The 18681-nt window shown below is 44.5% G+C and overlaps 1 protein-coding gene across 2 annotated transcripts in view; it reads left to right on the plus strand.

Annotated features, from left to right (window-relative positions):
* Window positions 1-2389: 2389 nt before the first annotated feature.
* METTL24 (methyltransferase like 24) overlaps window positions 2390-18681 on the plus strand; it is a gene marked incomplete at its 5' end in the record, with an annotated part of 53082 nt that continues 36790 nt past the window's right edge. Inside the window, one exon of one of the 2 annotated variants that reach the window (XM_083856594.1) lies at window positions 2390-2466. Coding sequence is in view for 1 of the 2 variants with exons in the window: in XM_083856593.1 (XP_083712719.1) it covers window positions 9411-9710 (300 nt within the window). Of the gene's footprint in view, window positions 2467-9410; window positions 9711-18681 lie in introns of those variants that run through there. The other variant, XM_083856593.1, reaches the window with a different exon arrangement.

The raw sequence follows: 18681 nt of genomic DNA on the forward strand, positions 1-18681 counted from the left end.
CATGGATATGTAATGTATAAGTACAAAGGTGTATGTATTGAAACATTTCCCTTGAGAATAAGTGAAACACTCATGTCTAATGCCTTTTTGGCATTTCTTAATGGGGGTGAGGTGGGGTGTTGAGCCTAGTGGGATATCAGTCCAGGTTCTTGTTGTCAGGTGACACTTCTCTGAATTTCACAAACTTGAGAGTTCGGGCACTCTGAGAGGCATCCCACAGAGAGAGAAATACTGATGCAGTCCACTGCTGTCCAGAAGAGCTCAAAGGGTCTGTCTTAGGATCACTGTTTTTAGGGCCGTGAGAGATAGTTGTCTTAAGCCATTGATGTATTTTCATTTTGACTGCAATCTGGGTTAGTTATTACTGGAATTTTTGAAATTCCAGTGAGGATGGTACTGTTGAGCCACTTGAGCTACATTTCAGATAAGGAACATTCCAAGGCTGTCAGGGGATGACTGATTATTCCCGCTGCCATCTCCCACCTTGGTAAGGCAGCAGGAGTTCCTGGTACAGTCAGTACCACCCCCCACCTTAGCTTTCCAAGACTTCCCAGTGTGTTCAAGAGATGCTTCACCGCCAATCTCTTGTGGAAAGGCCTGAGCAGGCCAGAGAAGAAGGAGAGAGGGATGAACCAATGCACTCACAGTTGCTTTCCTCCTTGCCAAACAAGTGCATGGTTGAGCTTCAAGGAGATGAAGCCTCTCCTCTGCACAGACCTTGCAGCCTGGTGAGTCAAATGACTCCTTGGTCAGTGGGACAGCTTTTGAGTTTGAATCCTTTGAGCATTCAAAGAACAGGATTTGGGCTTCTCACATTCCATATTGCTGTGACTTCAAGAAGAGCAGTCCCACTTTTAGGTGTGTGTCCAATGAAAAAGCGCAAAGAATATTTTCGAAATAAAGGAGCTGAGGCAGCTGAACTCTAGGGAAAACTTCAAGAAACAACCCACTCCTCTACAGAGGTAAAGACCCTGAAAAGCACTGGCTACCCTGCTTCTGAAAATCCCTCTGTAAGCCTGGGTGGGCTCCTTTTTTCTGTGTGGTGAGTGTATCTGCACAGTGTCAGCACTCCAGGAATAATCACAGGACGAATTGACACAGAGATTTGCAGCAGGATAATTGCCTCAAACAGAAGGATAAATAGCTTTTTCTGGCATTTAATAGGCCTCTTAAGTGAACGGCAATAAACTCTATGCGAACAGATGTTTTTCCTCTTTTTCGTCCTTTTGCATCTCATTCATAATTACGCACTAAAATGTTCTTGTCTGGGTTGCTGAGAGCAATCTTGTTGCTGTTTGTCTTTGCAGTGTAAGACTGAGCATTTCAGCACAAAGATTGAGCGAAAAGCCCTGGATTCCTAAAGGCTCCTGCCACTGTACAGCAGTGATCATCTTCTTCCCTTCATGTTAAGCCTGAGAGAGATGAGAAAAGTCAAGGGGAAAATTTGCCTTTTCTAGCTGCTGCTCTGCATGCCCCAACATTGGGATGTCCCCCTGCAGGTGTTGGTGCCCTGGGCTCCAGCTAGGAGGTTCCTTTGCTTGCCTGGCTTCTGTCATCGACCCAGCTACAGTTCAGGAGAAGCCACATCTTCATCTTCGCCTTGCAGGAGAGGTAAGTGTCCTGTGAGACACTCCTCCCCATTCTGTGCTGATGGGACCATGGGGAGATGGGAAAGCAGGCTTTCCTCTGTAGCTGCTGGCTTTGCCTCCAGCCTTGCTGACAGGACAGCAGCAGGCATAAAGCAAGCCCTGCAAAAATGCCTTTATGTTTTCAGAAATGTGTACTTTATCTCCTGATAGAGTACAGAGAAACGACCTTGTTCCTGAGGAAATTCAATACATTCTGGCAAAGGGATCTCCTCCTAACAAGGAGCCTGTGAGCAAGCCAGGAGCTGGGGCACAGCCACAATCATTAGCCCAGCTGAGTGTTCCTTGCCGGGAGCGATGCTGGTAGAGGTGCCTGCATTGTCACAAACCCACTCTGTCCTTCCCAGAGCATGTTCAAAACATCTGACTGGTCTTTGCCTCCCACATCCAAGGGTGGAGGCAGACATGCTGCAGGGAGGCACATGCCAAAAGGATGAGCCCTGTGGTAGCACCTAACCTACATACAAACTCTTGGCTGAGGAGGTTATTCCACTTTGGATCAATACCGGTGTCTCTGCATCATTGATGGTGCTCCACATGACATTGAGTGCAAACTGCTCGGAAAAGAGCCTGCGGGAAGAACACTGAGTTTTATCCTCACCGTCTGCTCCTAGACAGGCTGCTCAGCTGCAGGGGAGCTGCGGTATCTTTTCTGCTGAGGGCAGACCATTTCTCTCCTCCTTGTTAGGACTGTATCTAAAACTTCAAAATGCAACCAGATGGAGGAGACGACTGGCTGACCCCATGGTAATGTGCTGCAGTACCATGTGTCTCTCAGGACCCGTGTCCTGTGTCCTGGCCAGCCCTGGCTGCAGTAAAGGTATGGTTCTGTATTCTGTGATATGTCCCCGATCCTGTGGGTCCTTTTGTGCTCTGCAGAAGTGTGAACAGTGGTGAAGGAATAAAGGAGGGACTCTGGTGGAGGACCTCAACTGGGTTTTATTAAGTCCACGTGGGACCTCTTCACACCCAGAGAGTCAGCCTGCTGAAGCCCGGTTTGCTCTCTGTACAGGACCTTAAGTACGGGGGTGGAGAAATGGGAAGGGGACAGCTTGGAACCAATCCAAAAGGTGAAGGGAGTGACCCTGAACATAAATGACAGGCAATAGAACAAATCAATCAATCAAGGGCAGGAACACCCTGGGACCCTGCCAATCACTCAACATCCTCACTAGAATCTTCTAGACATCAGGGCGAGGCTGTGAAGTGATGGACAGGACCCATAATTGTGATTGACACCTGACAATCACTCAGGGGAAACCAAAAAGGGGTTAACATGGGGTATATGGGACAAACCATTATAACTTAAATAAAACCAGTATAAAACAAAGAACAAATGCATACAGAAAACTGGTAAACCCAAAAATGCACCACTACAGTAATGGTTCAAAAAACCAACCTTTTTGTTACAGATGAAATATGAATTTAAAGATGTTCCAAAAAAATGAGATGCTTTCCAGACACGTGGATGAGACCTTTATTAAAGGTGGATGCATATTATTAAATTAGCCTACATACTGGCCCAAAACATTTTGGAAAGCCTCCTATCCTAGGAAAGCTGCTTTTCACCCATCAAGTCTCAAGGATGCTGCCAGCCACTCCCAGGTTTTATTGTTTCCTATTGCCTTAATGATGCATAAATTGTGCAGACACACACCAGTGTATCAAACAACATTGAAAGACAGACCAAGAAAAAGTGCAGAGTGTATTAATTATCGGTCGTAATTTGTTTGTGAATCCTCTGCCTAAAACATTTTGCCACTGTTCTTCTCCCTGTCAGCCCCACTGCTTTGGCTTGCACCTCATCACCTCTTGGAAATCCCTTTTCCCTGCCTGCTTGCAGATGAAGGAAGGTCTCTCTTAGTGGCATCTGCTCAATTGTTCCAGTGCCATTGCCATCCCCTACATAAATACTTTGGCATTTGTACTGTTCTATGTAAGCCCATTAAAAACGTGTAATAAAAGGGCTTATATAATTTCTTAAAGCCATCATTACTACTCCAGCTGTGGTGTTTTGTCAAATTCTGACAATTATAGATTTATCCCTATGCCAAATTACAATTTTAATGAAATATATTCATCCTTGAGCTTAGAAATGTAAAAATGTAAGTCAAATTTATTGCATCTAAAAAAAGGCAGAGAGCTGAAGCCAGAATAACACTGAGGTAATATTGAAAACATACAGAAAATGGGATTTTTAATAGAAATGCAGGGTAATTTCTGAGCAAAGCTGGATATCTGCCTGGGATCACATAGAGATACAGAGGAAATACAGATGATGAACTGATATCACAAAAATTTTTGTGCAACAGTATGTGAACTGCATATGAGCCATTGCTACTTAATTCCTGTATACTGGAATGTCTTTTTTTTACAATGGCAATACATTTTCAATTTTTATACTAATATCTCTTCAATAAAATTTCCAGCCTTTATTTTAAAAAGCAGGCAGAATTTTGCTTGTTCAGAATGATTGGACAATCTAGTAAAAGGCAGACTGTAAAAGCACTGTTATTCCTCTCCAGGACTGAAACACAGCTTCTGGAGGCAACAGTAGTATTTTGTAGATACCCCAAGGATTAGGGTTAAATAAATAAAGTCGAGGCCCAGGAGTAGCAGAGAGCTGCAGAGCATCTTTTCCCAAAGGGTCATCTCATTCTTCTCCACCCTGCAGCAAATGTATGTGCACAGGTACAGGTTGTATGAGTGCAAACACACAAGGGTGTGACTCACAGGTAAACCTTGAGCTATGATCCCCTCTCCAGGCCAATAATTATCAACTATCTCTTTTGTCATATTCGGAGCACGTGGCAAGGCTGTGCTGTTCGATTCCCTCTGTAGCTGGAGGGAAAGACAGCTTCTGCCTGTGCCTCGTGCTGTGCTGCTGAACAGCAAGATCAATCTTGTGCTAAGCTGCCTAAATGGCCCACGAGCTTGAGGAGAGCTAATGGGAGGCTGCATGAACATATATTTTTTAGCTGTTATCTTCAAACTTACCAGTGGCGAGCTGAGAGGCAGTTTTAATGATTCACACAGCTGAGTTTTTGCCTTGACAGCTGTTCAGACACGTATTTCTCAGCGGCAGTGAGTGGGTAATAGACCAATAGAGCCAATTTGCTTCTCCGTTGCTAACATTTAAAAGATAACACAAAGAGATTCTTTCATAGTTTTCTGTGAGATTTAAGGCATGGGAAGGAGTAAAGGCTGTACCTACCTGGCAGGGCTGTGTGCAGGCTCCATGGAGGTCTGTCACTTGGTGCATAAAGAAATATTTCCAGGATTTTGAGCTGCAATTTCAAGGAAGAGAACTGAAACCAGGCTTGCAGAAAAAGCATCACTGGGAAGTCACCCAGGGAGCTACAGACTTTTAATTCCATGTTCCTCAGGGCTATGACAGAACTTTCACACATAAATGTGCAAGGCAATAAACCAGGCCTGGACCAGAGCTCTGACTGGTGCAGACTCAAGATCTGAGGAACACGCATATTCTGTGGGAAGGACACACCGTGCTTGTGAAAGTTTCTACACAGAACATCTCTGTTTTCAAGTGCATGGAACAACATCACTCCGATTTTTGAAGCATTAGTCAGGAGTGTAGGAGGAAGGAGAGAGAAAAAACTCTTCCTTTGCTCTGTCCTGTAGATTTTGGCAAGTGTTTCATATCAAGTCCAGAGCACAGAGTAAAAAAGAGTGTTTTTATTCATTTACTTATTTTATAGGAGGAATGTTTGACTTGTATTAACAGCCCTTGGAAAATCCTAAGGAATCCTAATGACGTTTTTCCTGCCTGGGGCTTAATTTTGCACAGGAATTGGGACAGACATTTTAACTAACCAGAAGATAAACAGAAGCCCTGACAGTGGGTGGAGCCAGAAGATGAATGAGGTAGGCAAGGTGTTTGAACTGAAAATGGCCATAGGAGAGAGAAACGTTAAACAACTGCCGCAAAGGAGAGATTTCAGTACTAACAATATCCTAGGCAAGAGGTAATTTGTAAGCAGCAAAGATAGCACTGAAGCAATGAAATTTCATTCGTGTTAAACTTTTTCCTCCTAGAGGTTTAGTACTGTGCTCTTACTACGGACAAATTTGTAAACGAGAGAGGAATTTTAACAGTTTAAAGACTTTTCCAGGAGGAACTGAGGGAGCTGTAGCTCTGTGGTACCTACATAAAATGTAGATACTGTAAGACCAATGTCTGATTTTGGTTATCAGGGCATGAAGCTCACTGTTCTCAGCAGAAATTGCATGCTCACGTTCAGAATTGCTGTTCCAGTTACTCCTTGCATTTCATGGCGGCAGTTTGTGCTCAGCTGGATCCAGGCTTGATGAATGTTCCTCTGACACCATCCATCTTGCTTTGGGAGAGCAAGGAGGGGAGGTTATTTGCTGCCTGACTCAAAGAGGGAGCATGTTTTGCAAAAGATATGAAACTTTGCAGAAGCTGTATTTCCCAGCAATCACCTCTAAAAGGCCCATCCTCCAGCTGGACTGGAGTTTCATGCATTATGCTAAAATTTTAATTTGCTCTTCTTTTCAACAGGCTTTGCTCACACACATATCTTTGCAGCCAATTCCTGGGGGAGGAATTGATATATAATACACTTGTTAAAATGAAGAAGTGACACTGTTTAAGAGATTATCTTAATTCTCAGTGATTCTCATGCTAAACCTGATAAGATTTCTCATTGTCCCTGAGATTTCCTGAGATCAGTCTCTACCATTGTTCTCTTATTCTCGATCTTTAGAAACCCTCTGTTGTGTTTTCAACAGGCAGACTTACATTCAAATGGATTTGCGGGGCAGGGGGGTGGGGAGGAAGCACGAGAAATTAAATTCTGTGTTAAAATACAAAAGGAAAATGAAAATACTGAGTTAAATTAGTGAACTGTTCTTTATCAGGACCACTCCTAGCATGCCCACAAACTGTGATGTATCAGCTTTCTAAGGCAGGGAATATTTTGTACAGCAGTTACAGTTACAGCTCGGTGATGACAAGAGTGGCTGGATTCAAGTATTTGAGCTTTTTGCCGAAACTACACAATGAGAGAAGAACAACAAATGAAATTCTGATGCTAAAGCCAAGAAAGACCTTGTGTTTTTTATTCTGCTCAGGTAGACCTCTTTTATCTGAGTATGCATTGTTCAAGTTTTTAGGAAAGCTTTGATTTCTCGAGGATTAAACTTCAAGAGAGGGTTTTAACATGTATTTCTGCACTTTGTATTTCTGGAGTCAACCTACCTTCAAGATTTCCTCTATAACCATACACAGACAAACTTATATTTTAATAGAACCTTCACATACCATTATTTATTGACTAGGTGCTGATAGCTTAAAACAACATTTGTGCTAAGAGTTTTGTGAAATAATACCCCTGCATTTAATGTATTTGAGGTATGTCTAAAACCTCACTTCTCTGAGCAGCAACATCACTTTTGTTCTCCATATGAATGTTGCCATTTCACAGAGGAGCAAAGTGATGAATAGGCAGCCCTGTGACAGCCCAAGTGATCTTCTGCTGATGAACTCCAGATGATGCTCATGATGCAGCCAGATACACGTCTCTTAAGTTGATGTCAATCATGATTGGTGCAGTTACACTCTCCCTTTGCCCTCATAAATGTCTTCCTTCTTTAGATGAGTACCAGGAGTCCGATCCATTCGTGAGCCATCTAAGTGGGGTGGAAACAGAGGAAGTGTCTGTTTGTCAGAAAGATCCACTTCCAGAGCCAACTTGCTTCCCAGTGGCAAACACCTGAGGCTGCCCATTCTTGACTGTAAGCTGATCAAAAGATAGGATGATATCAACAAATGTGTCCAGGTCTATTAGGAAACTGCTCCAAATAGGGATTTTTTTGAGTTAGTTTTCATCTGTGCCAGGCCCTGTTTTGACTTAGTTTATGACAAAGGAGCCACCCTCCTTTTATAGGAAAGGCACGTAGAACTGACACACCCTTCTGAGAGGGGCCTACATTTATCATATTTTAAAACAACCATGGAATTGCTTTAACCTAATTCAGAAGGACAGTTTGCCTAAAAATAGAGAACAGCAATATTTAAATGGCAGGAACCATGCACCTCACCTGCCAGTGCATCTGTGCTTGGAGCTGCACTGAAATCCCACTTCTCCAGACAGATCATTGCTGCCTCCCTTATCTTTCTATATGCAGCTTCTCCATTTTGCTGCCAGCAGGTCAGGTTGCTTGGCTGCTGGCACACTCCACTTCTGCCAGTGCTCCTCTCTGACCTGCTCCCCTAGCAGCAGCCAGCTCTGGCTCTGCTCCAGGCTGTGAAGAGACAGGAGAGGTCAGAAAAGAGTAGTGCAGCCTGCTGCCAAGGAGAGGACACCAGAAGGAGCTCCGGGCAGCAAGCCTCTCCCTTGCCAGCAGACAAGGCAGGGACACTGGAAGGACAGTACTGCTCACAGGAGACAAGAGTCACAGCCACTCTTCCCTGCCTGGCAAAGAAACAGGGAGTAGTCATGCATCCAAGTCCTGCATATCCCATCTGGGAATATATTTATTACTCACTGAGCTGCAAATTGATTGCCATCGCCCAGTCCCTGTTCCTGCAGAGCTTGCCTCCTGTCATTGACCCTGCTTCCCACCTGTGCTCCTGCTTCAGAAAATCCACCAACCACCACTCTCTGCTCCATGGGTTAGTGTTGTGACCAAAGCCCTTCTGAGCACTTCATAGTTCTTCATAGTGTGTCCCCACTGCAAAACAAATGCAGGGCTTCCTGTGCTCCCACTGAGATGAGCAGGACACCTGTCCCCTGCACTGCCTCTTCAGTTCACACTGATCCATTCCTTCACATATGAAACCAAGGATCTGTCATGAAAATCAGCAGGATGGTGTGACTACCCAGGAGAGAGGCTAGCAGGTGAAGAATAAACTTAAAAGAGTTACTCATAAACATGAGGTGTTGCAGCCAAATTAGGTCACCACAAGTGATGTTTCACACAGGCTTCTCACACCCTTCAAAAGTTCAGGACCAACATCATTTAACTGATCACTAACAGCCACACCACTGGTTATTAGTGGTTATAATCATAGTAAAAGTTTCCAAAGCAGATCTATTTTTGCAACATTCTTGCTTCTTGTCTATTGATCCAGATGTCCCTGGAGTCAACCTTGCTAGAGTTAGTTATCTGTACTGCCAGACGATACTGCGGGGAGAAGGAAAGATTTCAAAGGTGTGTCTTTCAAAGAGGAGCTAGGATGTTGGTGTTATCTTGACTGTCCAAAATCCTTTATCCTTGACAGGCAGCTCTAACCTTACAAGAAGCAAAGTCCTTACTTCCAGGGCTGGGCTGTCCTTTTGTTTGACTTCAACATAAACAATCCCTAAGTCTCCAGTGAAATTTCACCACCTCGTGACATCACAGTGTATAATCTGAACTAACGCGTACCTTAACAAGTTAGCGCACTTCCATGCCATGGCCGGGCTGATACAATAGCTCGGGCGGGGGTTGTGTTCTCTCCCGGGCCCGCTGACACGCACCTGTGGCTGCCCAGCGGCCCCAGGCCGGTACCGGGCACTGTCCCCGCCGGGGCGCGGAGCATCCCTCAGCCGCCTGCGGGCCAGCACCGCTGCGTCCCGCAGCCCCCGCCGGGCCGGGCCGGGACAGGGGCATCGCGGCCCCTCCCCGGCCGGCCCCGCTCGGGGCGGGGACTCCCAAGTTTCGGCGGCCGGCGGCATGAGCCCCGCGGCGGGGAGGGGGGGCGGCAGCGCCGGGCCGGGCAGGGCAGCCCCCGACGCCATGCCCAAGGAGCGGCCGCTCTGGCGGGGCGCCGCGTTCCGCCTCTGCCTGCTCTCCGCCGCGCTCTTCCTCTGCCTGCAGCTGGGCATGAGGCGGTCCTGGTGTCCCGAGGAGAAGCCCCGGGAGCCGGCGTTGGCGCGGGCGCCCGCCCCGTCCCGCGGCGCGGAGCAGCGCCCGGCGGTGGCGGCGGCGGTGGCGGGGGGTGGCCGCCGCAGGGTCACCTACGTGCGGAGCGGGCGGAGGGGCAGCGCCCAGCCCGCCTGCTGCGCCCCGCAGCCCCCGGGCAGCCGGCGCAGGAAGGTAGGGCGGGCTCGGGGGAGCCACCCCGGCTCCCTGTGAGGGGCTGAGGGCGAGCGGCACCCGGCGCGGAGATGGGGCTGGTGCCTGGGAAGAGGCGGCGGGAGGGCGGTGGGGAAGCGAGGTGGTGTGGTGTGATGCCGACTGCTTGGGAAGCGGTCAAGCGACTTTTTGAGCAATGGTGCTCAGCTTTAGAGAAGCGGGAGTGTGCTGGAGCGGGGCTGGACAAAGTGAGAGCTCGGTCTGACAAGGTGACAGTGACCCCGAGTCAGGGTGGGCTCCGCAGGCTGGTGGAGCATCCCCAACAGGAACAAACTCGGGCAAAGACCATGGCCCTTGGCATTCTGGGCATCCAGGTGCCGTTGCATTCACAGGAGACCATCAAGAAATTGTTCTAAGACCTGGTCTGTGTGAGAATTAGTGAGTTAGTGAATGAGCTGGTAAACCTGTGATTAGGTTCCACGTGGCAATGGCTGTAAAGCCCGAGGAGGAGTGAGGACTGTCATTAGGATCCGGAGTTCAGCAGGAGTGAGGAGTGCCAGTGCTGCCTTCATCCCCCGGTCAGCCGCGTGTGTGGCCAGTAGCCGGGTGTTGCCTTGGTCAATGATCTCCGGGTGGGTCACCCTTGGTTTTGGCAGATGCCACACTCTCAGGAACTACTTAGAGATTCGGATAATTATTCTGTGCATTTTTCTTTGCAGTCTTTCACGGGGAGAAGAGCCAGCTTTGAGGGCAGTGAAGGATTAATTTGTCATGTACTTTGGGGTCCTGATGTCAGGGTGGAGTAATGATGGTCCACTCAGATATACAGGTTCTTAAAGAAGCTGGAATGATCATGAGAAGGAGCACGTGGAATTTTGCTAGAGATGAGACCACCTTTGTGGTCAAAGTAAATAACTCTTTCTAATCTTTGCCCCAGCAAGAATAAAATCAGTTTTCTGTGGAATGGCTAAAGCTTGTCCTTACTGCCTTGATGAAAAGACTACTTGCTAACATCCAAACCACCATCTGACCAGATGTCCTGTGATCTCTCACAGGTCACACATGTGCTCTCAACTGCAAATCTGCTTTGTTTTCTCTGCCTGTTACACCCCAGTAGTGAATTTTTTATTTCATGAGGAGATAGACAAGGAACTCATGTATAGATTGACTTCTAGGTTCGGCTCATCTTCTGTGGGAAACTGATGTAAAAAACAAACTGCTGCTTTCTGCCTCTGATTTCCTGAAAGGTTTAGAAGAAATTAGATAATCCTTCACCACTGGCAGTGATGAAGACAACATTGCCACATATTTGTTCAGAATAATGACTATGTGGTGTTCTTTGTTTCTGTGGTATTGATACCCCTTTGAGGTACCTAGGTCTTGCAGTGTTGGGAAAGATGGGACAGAAAGGGCTTGCGGGTATGATTGCCTGGTAAGAAATACTGGAGATGTAAAACCTGACAGTGAAATAGAAATGAAAGCCAGCTTTGAGATGTGATCATGGCAGGCAGGAAGACGGTGATGAGCTGGAGATAGGTTGAGGGATAGAAAACAAAAGGACCCAAGGATGTAGCCCCTCTCCACCCTGCCAAGGTATCAGGGAAAAAGTAGATAAGAAAAGTAGTCTTTAGAGTTTAGAATATAGGATGATATGGTGATATAGCAGTTCTCATAGGGTGCATGCAAAGTTTGTAGGTTTTGTATCTCACGCTGGTTGGTCACTGTAAAATTAGAATATTCAACACAAAAGGAGATATAATGTATTGTAATAAGGTCCTCGCTCTCTTACCTGCCCCAGCTCTCTTACCTCTCTTAGCTCTTTTACCTCCCTTACCCCTGCAATCTCTCTTACCTCATACCCTCTCTCTCCTTCTCTCTTTGGGGCTTCCCTTCAGCCGAGGCTGGTGGCTGAAGGCCAGGCCCTCTTTACCCACGACCGTTGCAATAAGACCACGTGTTTGTAGAATATCTCAGGTCAGCAGAGTTCCTTCTCCCTGCTGTCCACGGATGCTCCTACATTGCAATGTCAGTTTTTGTGACTTTTGTTGTTGGTGCTCTGTTACTTGGCATTATCCTAAAGCCCAGCTTTTAAGTGATTCTAATTATGGAAAAAAATTTCAGCATTAATGGAGGAAAAAGCCTGTAACCCTGTGGATTCAGACAATTTTTTGAAAATATGCTAAGAATTACGCCAAAAAAACAAAAGGCAAAAGTAAAACACATCCTAATTTAATGATTTTTGAGGAAATCCTAGTGGGGAAGTAGAGGCTGCTCATTTTGCCTGAGAACTGGCAGCACCTTGCAGTGTTGGAGAGCTCGAGGCTCTGGAAAGCCCAAGTGTGTTTTGGTGCACCTCCAGGTGAAGTGTGTGAAAGAAATATCACTGCTGTGGTTTGTGGTGTTGGGCATGTTGCTGCTGAGGTCTCATTTGAATCTCTCTAGTTAAGTCAAGGGAAAAATATTAGTATATATAATAGAGGGTGGAGTTGTTGCCAGTTTAGGTTTGAGACCATCAAATGCCTTCTGTGTTCAGCTATTTGACTTGAACATGTTGCTTCAGGCTAAGAAAAATCTACTTAAAAATAGGGTTTTAAGGATAGCCAAACTGAACTTCAAAATAGGGCTATTAAATAAAAATATAGGGGAAAAAAGTAATAGTAAAATACAGTGAAAGTGGTCTGAGGTCTGCCATTTTTTCACGAGAAGACTCACAATAGCTAAAAAAGTATTAATGGGTGATTTGTAATTTTTTTTTTAATTAAATCAGGGAACGTGGTATTTCACATCACATTATTGTATGACAACATGGAGGCATTTACCAAAAAAGGCTGCCTAAATTGGTGGTCGATGGCTTCTGCCAGCAGCTCTGGAAAAAGGTGTCTGGCTGCAATGACTGTCAGTGTGCTGTACTGCTGAGTGTAAGTGCTGCCTGGAGGAGAGGGACAGGCTCCTTGCACAGATCTGTGCTATATTGGGTTGGGATTGCTTTTTGCTGTGGCTTTTATGTGTTTTCGGTGTCTTCTGTCTGACCATAAATTATCGTCTGTCCATTTTTAAAGCCTGCAGAGGCTTTCAGGTATGGGAGTTTTTTCTCTTCTGATGTTTATGGGGATGGTGTGAGCCAGCAGGATGGCAGCAAGGAAAAATCAGTGAGGCCAGACTTTGCTTTCCTAGTGCCTCTAGGTTATAAGTCTGCTCACACTTACATCATTGAATTAATGCAGAAGACTGATGAACAGACTGTTTCCATAGATGAAGCTGAATATCCTACTTCGTGGCTCTATTAAAAAAAAATAAATTGCAAAAGCACACAAGGAAATTTTTTTGTGTCTGCTTCGAATCACTTTAAAGTTTCCTGAAGCAGGGTTGTGTTATTTATTTCCCAAGCACAACTGCAGTCATCAACCAGCACCAACACCACGAAAAGGGAAAAAAAAAGACACAGTATGGGAAAGATGAAGACTTGTCCATAAATGGTCCCTAAGTCTGCAGGAAACTGCCTGTGCTTTTCCCAACCACTGGTGAGGCTCTGTCAGCAGAGACCATGGCTGTGCAGCGGATGGGAGCGTTTGACCACCAAGGTTCCAAGTGTCCGTGCCTTAATATGCATACATAAAAAACAATTAACTGAAAGCAGCAAGGAATAAAGTAATTCAGCTATGTGACATCTCTGGGAGCTGCTGGAGCTGCCTGTTGTGGTGCTTTAGGGAGCTGTGCTGCTCCCAGCTGTTTTGCTCTCTGTTGAGCCTACCAAAGAGCAGATGCTGCTGCTCTTGGTGACAAGTAACAAGCAAGATTTGGCATTGACAGCATATGATGGTCATCTGAAGAATCAGAAGAGTTCTGTTGTGCTGCAAGAGTAATGCAAATGGAAGTTCATAATCCCACTTATATTTGGTGGGAGTTCATAATCCCACTTAAAGCTGCATTGTTGCTAATAAAATTATATTTTTAAACTGTGATTCTAAGCTCTGGTTGTGTTAAGCACTGACCTGGTAACGTATGCAGCAGATAAAAACTCCAGCTACATGGAAACACACAGATTCTGCCAGGTGTACCTGCTCCTGCAACAGGTATTAGCAGGGTCTGCACCCGCAGAGCGCTGCAGACACATGAGGTGTGTTTTAAAAGGTTATTCCAGGGTGCCATGGCAAAAGAAAAAAAATATTGCATTTGGAATTTGAAGTAACAGCAAATTCCTGTCACAATAATTGCAATAACAAGGTTATGTTGGCTCTTGTGCACTGAATTTGGGAGGAGCCCTCTTCAAGAATCTGGTTGAGAAAAGCTGGAATTCCTTGCCTTCTGGGCAGATTTATTTCCATGGAGGTGGGGAGTGTGGTATGCTGCCAAACTTAACCTGATGCTATTTTGGATGCTCTTTCATGTCATATCTAGGAATATAAAAGTGTTTACCTTCAGCGATTAAAGGTAAAAGCTTTTCTTAAAAGCGAAGAATAAGATTTTGCTGCTGGGCCCATGTGTACTTTGCTTGGGATTATAACTTATTTTGAAGCATGATGTATTATTGCCTAAAACCAAAAACTCTTTTGAGATTATATTTTTTTAGGTGTTACTTTCACCTGCATACATTTGTCTTTTGGTTCATTATAAATTCAGACTAATTGCTGTTTCTTGTTGGATTGAAGCTTGTGGTTTTCTTTAAATAGGAACTATTTCCAAGAGGTTACTGCTTCTCTGTGGTGATGACTGATAACAGTCTCATCTTTAATTGTCTGCAAATTATTTTGGAGTGATATCTTTGAAATTATGTGGAATAACACATGTTTGGCACTTACAGCAGGCTCATAATAACCTCATTTGATTTAGCATTACACTATTGCTAAGATTTTACTTAAATTTACATTTGGATTTTAACTTTAGTATGACAGTGCCATTTACACTTATGTCAGTGATATGTAGGGCTTATGCCAAGAGTCCTTTTTTATTCTTTTAGAAATTTGGTTTAAAAAAATGTATCAGATGTTTTCATTGCCTAATTGCATGCATAGTGTTTTCAAGCTGGCTTCACCTCTTTAAAAACATAGTAAGTTTTGGGTACTGCTTTTATAGGAAGTTACTCTGACTCTTCATGAGGAAGAGACAAAATTCTTGGAGAAAACTTGGTTATTCTGAAGTTAAATTGATCCATCTGTCTTTCTGAAGTAAATTTATCCATCTGTCTTTCCATATCCCATGGTATAATGGCTTGTCTGTTTTGGATTGGTATTTAACTTTTATAAGTTTATTGATACTGTATGCTTGGAGCAATGATTCAACATTTCACCAGAGGCTGACACGACAGGGCTTTGGGAGCTGTGCCATCAGGGAGTCCCATCAGGCTGCGTTTACAAGAGCAGATTTGTCCTGGCTGAGCCAAACCAAAGGAGCCACATGAGTTAAAGAGGCCTCTTGGGTCTCCAAAGATTATTCCGGCCTCTCCACCTGTGTCCCAGCGTGATGATCTTTACAGCATGCAGTCCTCCTCCCTAAGTGCTGTGTTGAGGAGTGAATAACATCCTGGCTTTGATGGATATGGGTGGCACGTGGGAAGCTGCTGCAGAGGAGTGCAAAGCTGAAGAGCTGGATATTGGTTATTCCTTGGAGTGTGCTACTTCTGGGCACCTTCTTTAATAACAGGTAGACAAACTGAAAAGAGTTTCATTCAGAGGAAAAAGGTGTTAAGAGGTGCAGGAAGGCAAGTCTGCAGGGAAAGCCTGAAGTACTAGTACTTGTTTTGAATAGGGAAAAGTAGGTTTTGAGAGAATGTGCCAAGACTCTTCAAAATAAAAGAAATAATTTTTTTGAAGGACATAATGACCAGTTGTTCCCTAGGTCCACTGGAAGTAGGACAAGAAGTAACTGGCTTCATTTTCAGGCAAGATATTAGGAAAATCTTTTAACTCTGCAGTTGGTAAGGAATGGAAAGGCTCCTTACAAAAATGTGAACTGTGGGTATCCACACAGGGAAGGTCTAGGAATGTTTTTCATTGTGCTTCAGGGCAACCTCCTGAGGTCCCTCTGGCTACATTTACCAGCTCTGCAATTAGAGAAGCAATCTGGCAGATACAATGTGATTAGCCAAACTGGAATTTAGCCTGAACAATGATCTAGCATCAATGGAATAAAAAGAGGTAATGGGGTCTTTTAAGACTATAATAAGCAATCTTTGCCCTGGCTTAATACCTCACTAGAGAGACCAGACCCCACTGTAATTGTTCTGTGTGATGACTTAGTGGACCCCAGAGGAAGACACAGTAGTTGACAACATTTTTCCCTCCAGCACTTGGAGGTCTCTTAGTAAATATAAACCAGCCCAAAGTTGCTTATCTGCTAAGACTAGCACAAGATCAGAGCTTGTGGCTTCAATCTGTTGGTACCTAAGGAACAGCCTTGGTCTGTTTTTGCTCAAATATTCAGGCTAATAGCACAGACTGAGCGAGGTTATTGTCTTTGGAAGAAAAGAATAAACTTTTGCTGAAAGCAGTTTTCATCAGTTGATAACCAAATCTGAGGAGCATCAGCCAGCTCTGCTCGTAAACAAGGGCTGAGGTACCAGAAAGTATCCAAACACAAGAATCTTTCTCCAAGTAGTCAAGCAATGGCGATACTGGGCTTTTATTGTATTTTAACTGCAGATGAAATGTGTTCAGAGTATACCATAAGGAGGGAATGGTAATGTTTTTTTTGACAATGATGTCACTTGCAAGCTTGTGGGGTAGAAGATTACTAAGAATAATCTTGATTCTTACACACTTTTTATTACCTGAAATAGTTCTTCCTTCATGAATTTTTGAGAAGCAGTGGGATATATTATTCTTCAGAAAGTCATTGCAGTGTTATGAGACTTTATGTCCAATAGCATAGATTTCTTTCAAAATCTTTCAAATACCTGCTTTAGGCTTTCTTTTGGCATATAAAGACAAGAGAAGTTTTTCTAGGTAGCTGTGGCACAGAAAAAATTAATCTGGGTGTTTAAGCCTTCTCTTCTAAGGGACCCAAGATTCTGCAGATGTCTTGCTCTTTGGTGGCCATTACAGTTGTGCCAACATTTCCTTGAACCCGGAGAGACAGTTCACAGGCCTTGTACAAAATGTGATTCCTTTATGACTGCTATAGCAGATCAGAAAAAAAAAAAAGCATTCCTGTTTGCTGTCTTCAGCTAAAACTGTTTCATGGGTCTACTCTGGGGGTCAAGTGACCTGAACTACCAGTAGCAATGGCACAGTTAGTGCCAAAAATTATCTTTTGTCGCATTTTGTGTTTTGAAATGGGAAGTGAGGACAGTTTTGTGGACACACAGCTTTCCTTGCTCAAGCAGCTCTCAAGGTGGCCAATCTTTCTACATTATTTTCTAAAATTTTATTCTGTGTAGAGAGAAGAGTCCAGAAAGAGGGATTTGGACAGGTAAAAAATCTGCTCGATAGCTCTAGGATTTTTATTTTACATCTCCAACTTTTATCTGCCTTCTTATGAGACAAGTGTTTAACTTCATTGCTAGTAAGGTTTTCGTCCCAGTTAGTTCAGTCAGTTCACATCAACATTTACCAGCCAGGCAGGCAGGGAACAGAGCCGTGTCTGCTTGGGGGCTGTGTGGTGGGTGCCAGCATGCCAGATATCTCTCTTGTGCCACTTTCACTGAGCTCTGGCCACAGTTCAGACTGAGGTGGAGCTGGGGAATCTTTGGTGTGAGCCCAGAGCAAAACGCCAGTGGCCCCTGACAAGGGGTACAGTACTGAAATCCTGTGGTGAAGAACAAAACCCTCTCACAGCTGCCTTGCAGACTTGTGCAGACAGCGTGACGAGTGCATCGTCACTTCTTACAAAACAGATGTAGAATTTGGAGATTTAGGTAGCCTTAGAGAGGGACCTCCAGGCTTTGCTCAAGCAGCCTGGTTTGGTTGTGGTAGATCAGGCTGGCCTGCAGCCTGCAGTGATAGCTGCCACTTGTGGCACAGATTAGATAAAAGATTTGACTTGTAAGTGAGAAAGTTTGTGTGAACCACCACTAATCTTTGATGGCATCCACAGCACAGCCCACTCTTATCGCTTGTTCTAATATTAACTTTGAGCTGAGTTTGTCTTGGATGGCTGTTCAGTGCTCCAGAGCTGTATGCAGTGGATGTGAGTCATTTAATCAACTTGAGTGTTTTTGTAGCTAGAAGATATGCACCAAGATACTTTTGTGCACGATGAAATGTTGTCCAGAGCCCTTCTGTGTTTGTAAGTCTAAGATCAAATGACCTGCACTTTAGTGGAACAACTAAAAGAGAGGGAAAAAGGTGTGATTCGATTGTTCTTTCAGTTGTGGTATATATAGCATATGTATCATGCAATCCATATGCATACACTCACCCTAACACTGGGGTTTTTAGTGATTTTGCCTACAAAAACGATGGGGTGACAGGCTGCCCTATTTTGAGATAGCCAGTCTTTCAGGGTAATAGAAACGATGTGCACAAAGGGACTGATGCCTAAGGTAACAGATGAAAGCCGTGATTTTAAACTCGCTCTCTTGGCAACAACTGGATCAATTTCAGCAGGAAATGGTGGAAATGTTCCCAGCTGTTTATGCTAAGTGGAAGGGCTTGGATTTTCAATGACATTGTTGTTTCGTTATCTGATCTTCTCTTCCATCTTCAGTAGTCTTGATTTTGAATGTGCCATCAAACTCAGGTGCCCCCAGGAAGGGCTCTGGTTGCAAATGCTCAAGAACTGCACTGTCAAGAGAATGGGTGGATGGGGTATCCCGTGGTCGTTGCTGATCTCTTGAAAAGCACAAGCCCTGGATGTGGTTCTGAGAGAACCCCTTCGTGATAATTTTGCTCTCTTGCTGTTTTTTTTGCAACATTTAAAAACTAGTACCGTTAATTATGGCATAAATAAAATAAATAAACCTTTCCTTTTGTCTTTGTGCAGTGATGAATGTAGTAGTTCCAGCAGCTGTTAGAAGGCAGAAATCTTGCTTCTCACCAAAGTCTTCTCCATTTGC

Source organism: Zosterops lateralis (genome assembly GCF_965231275.1).
Source record: "Zosterops lateralis genome assembly, chromosome: 3".
Taxonomy (NCBI): Eukaryota; Metazoa; Chordata; class Aves; order Passeriformes; family Zosteropidae; genus Zosterops; species Zosterops lateralis.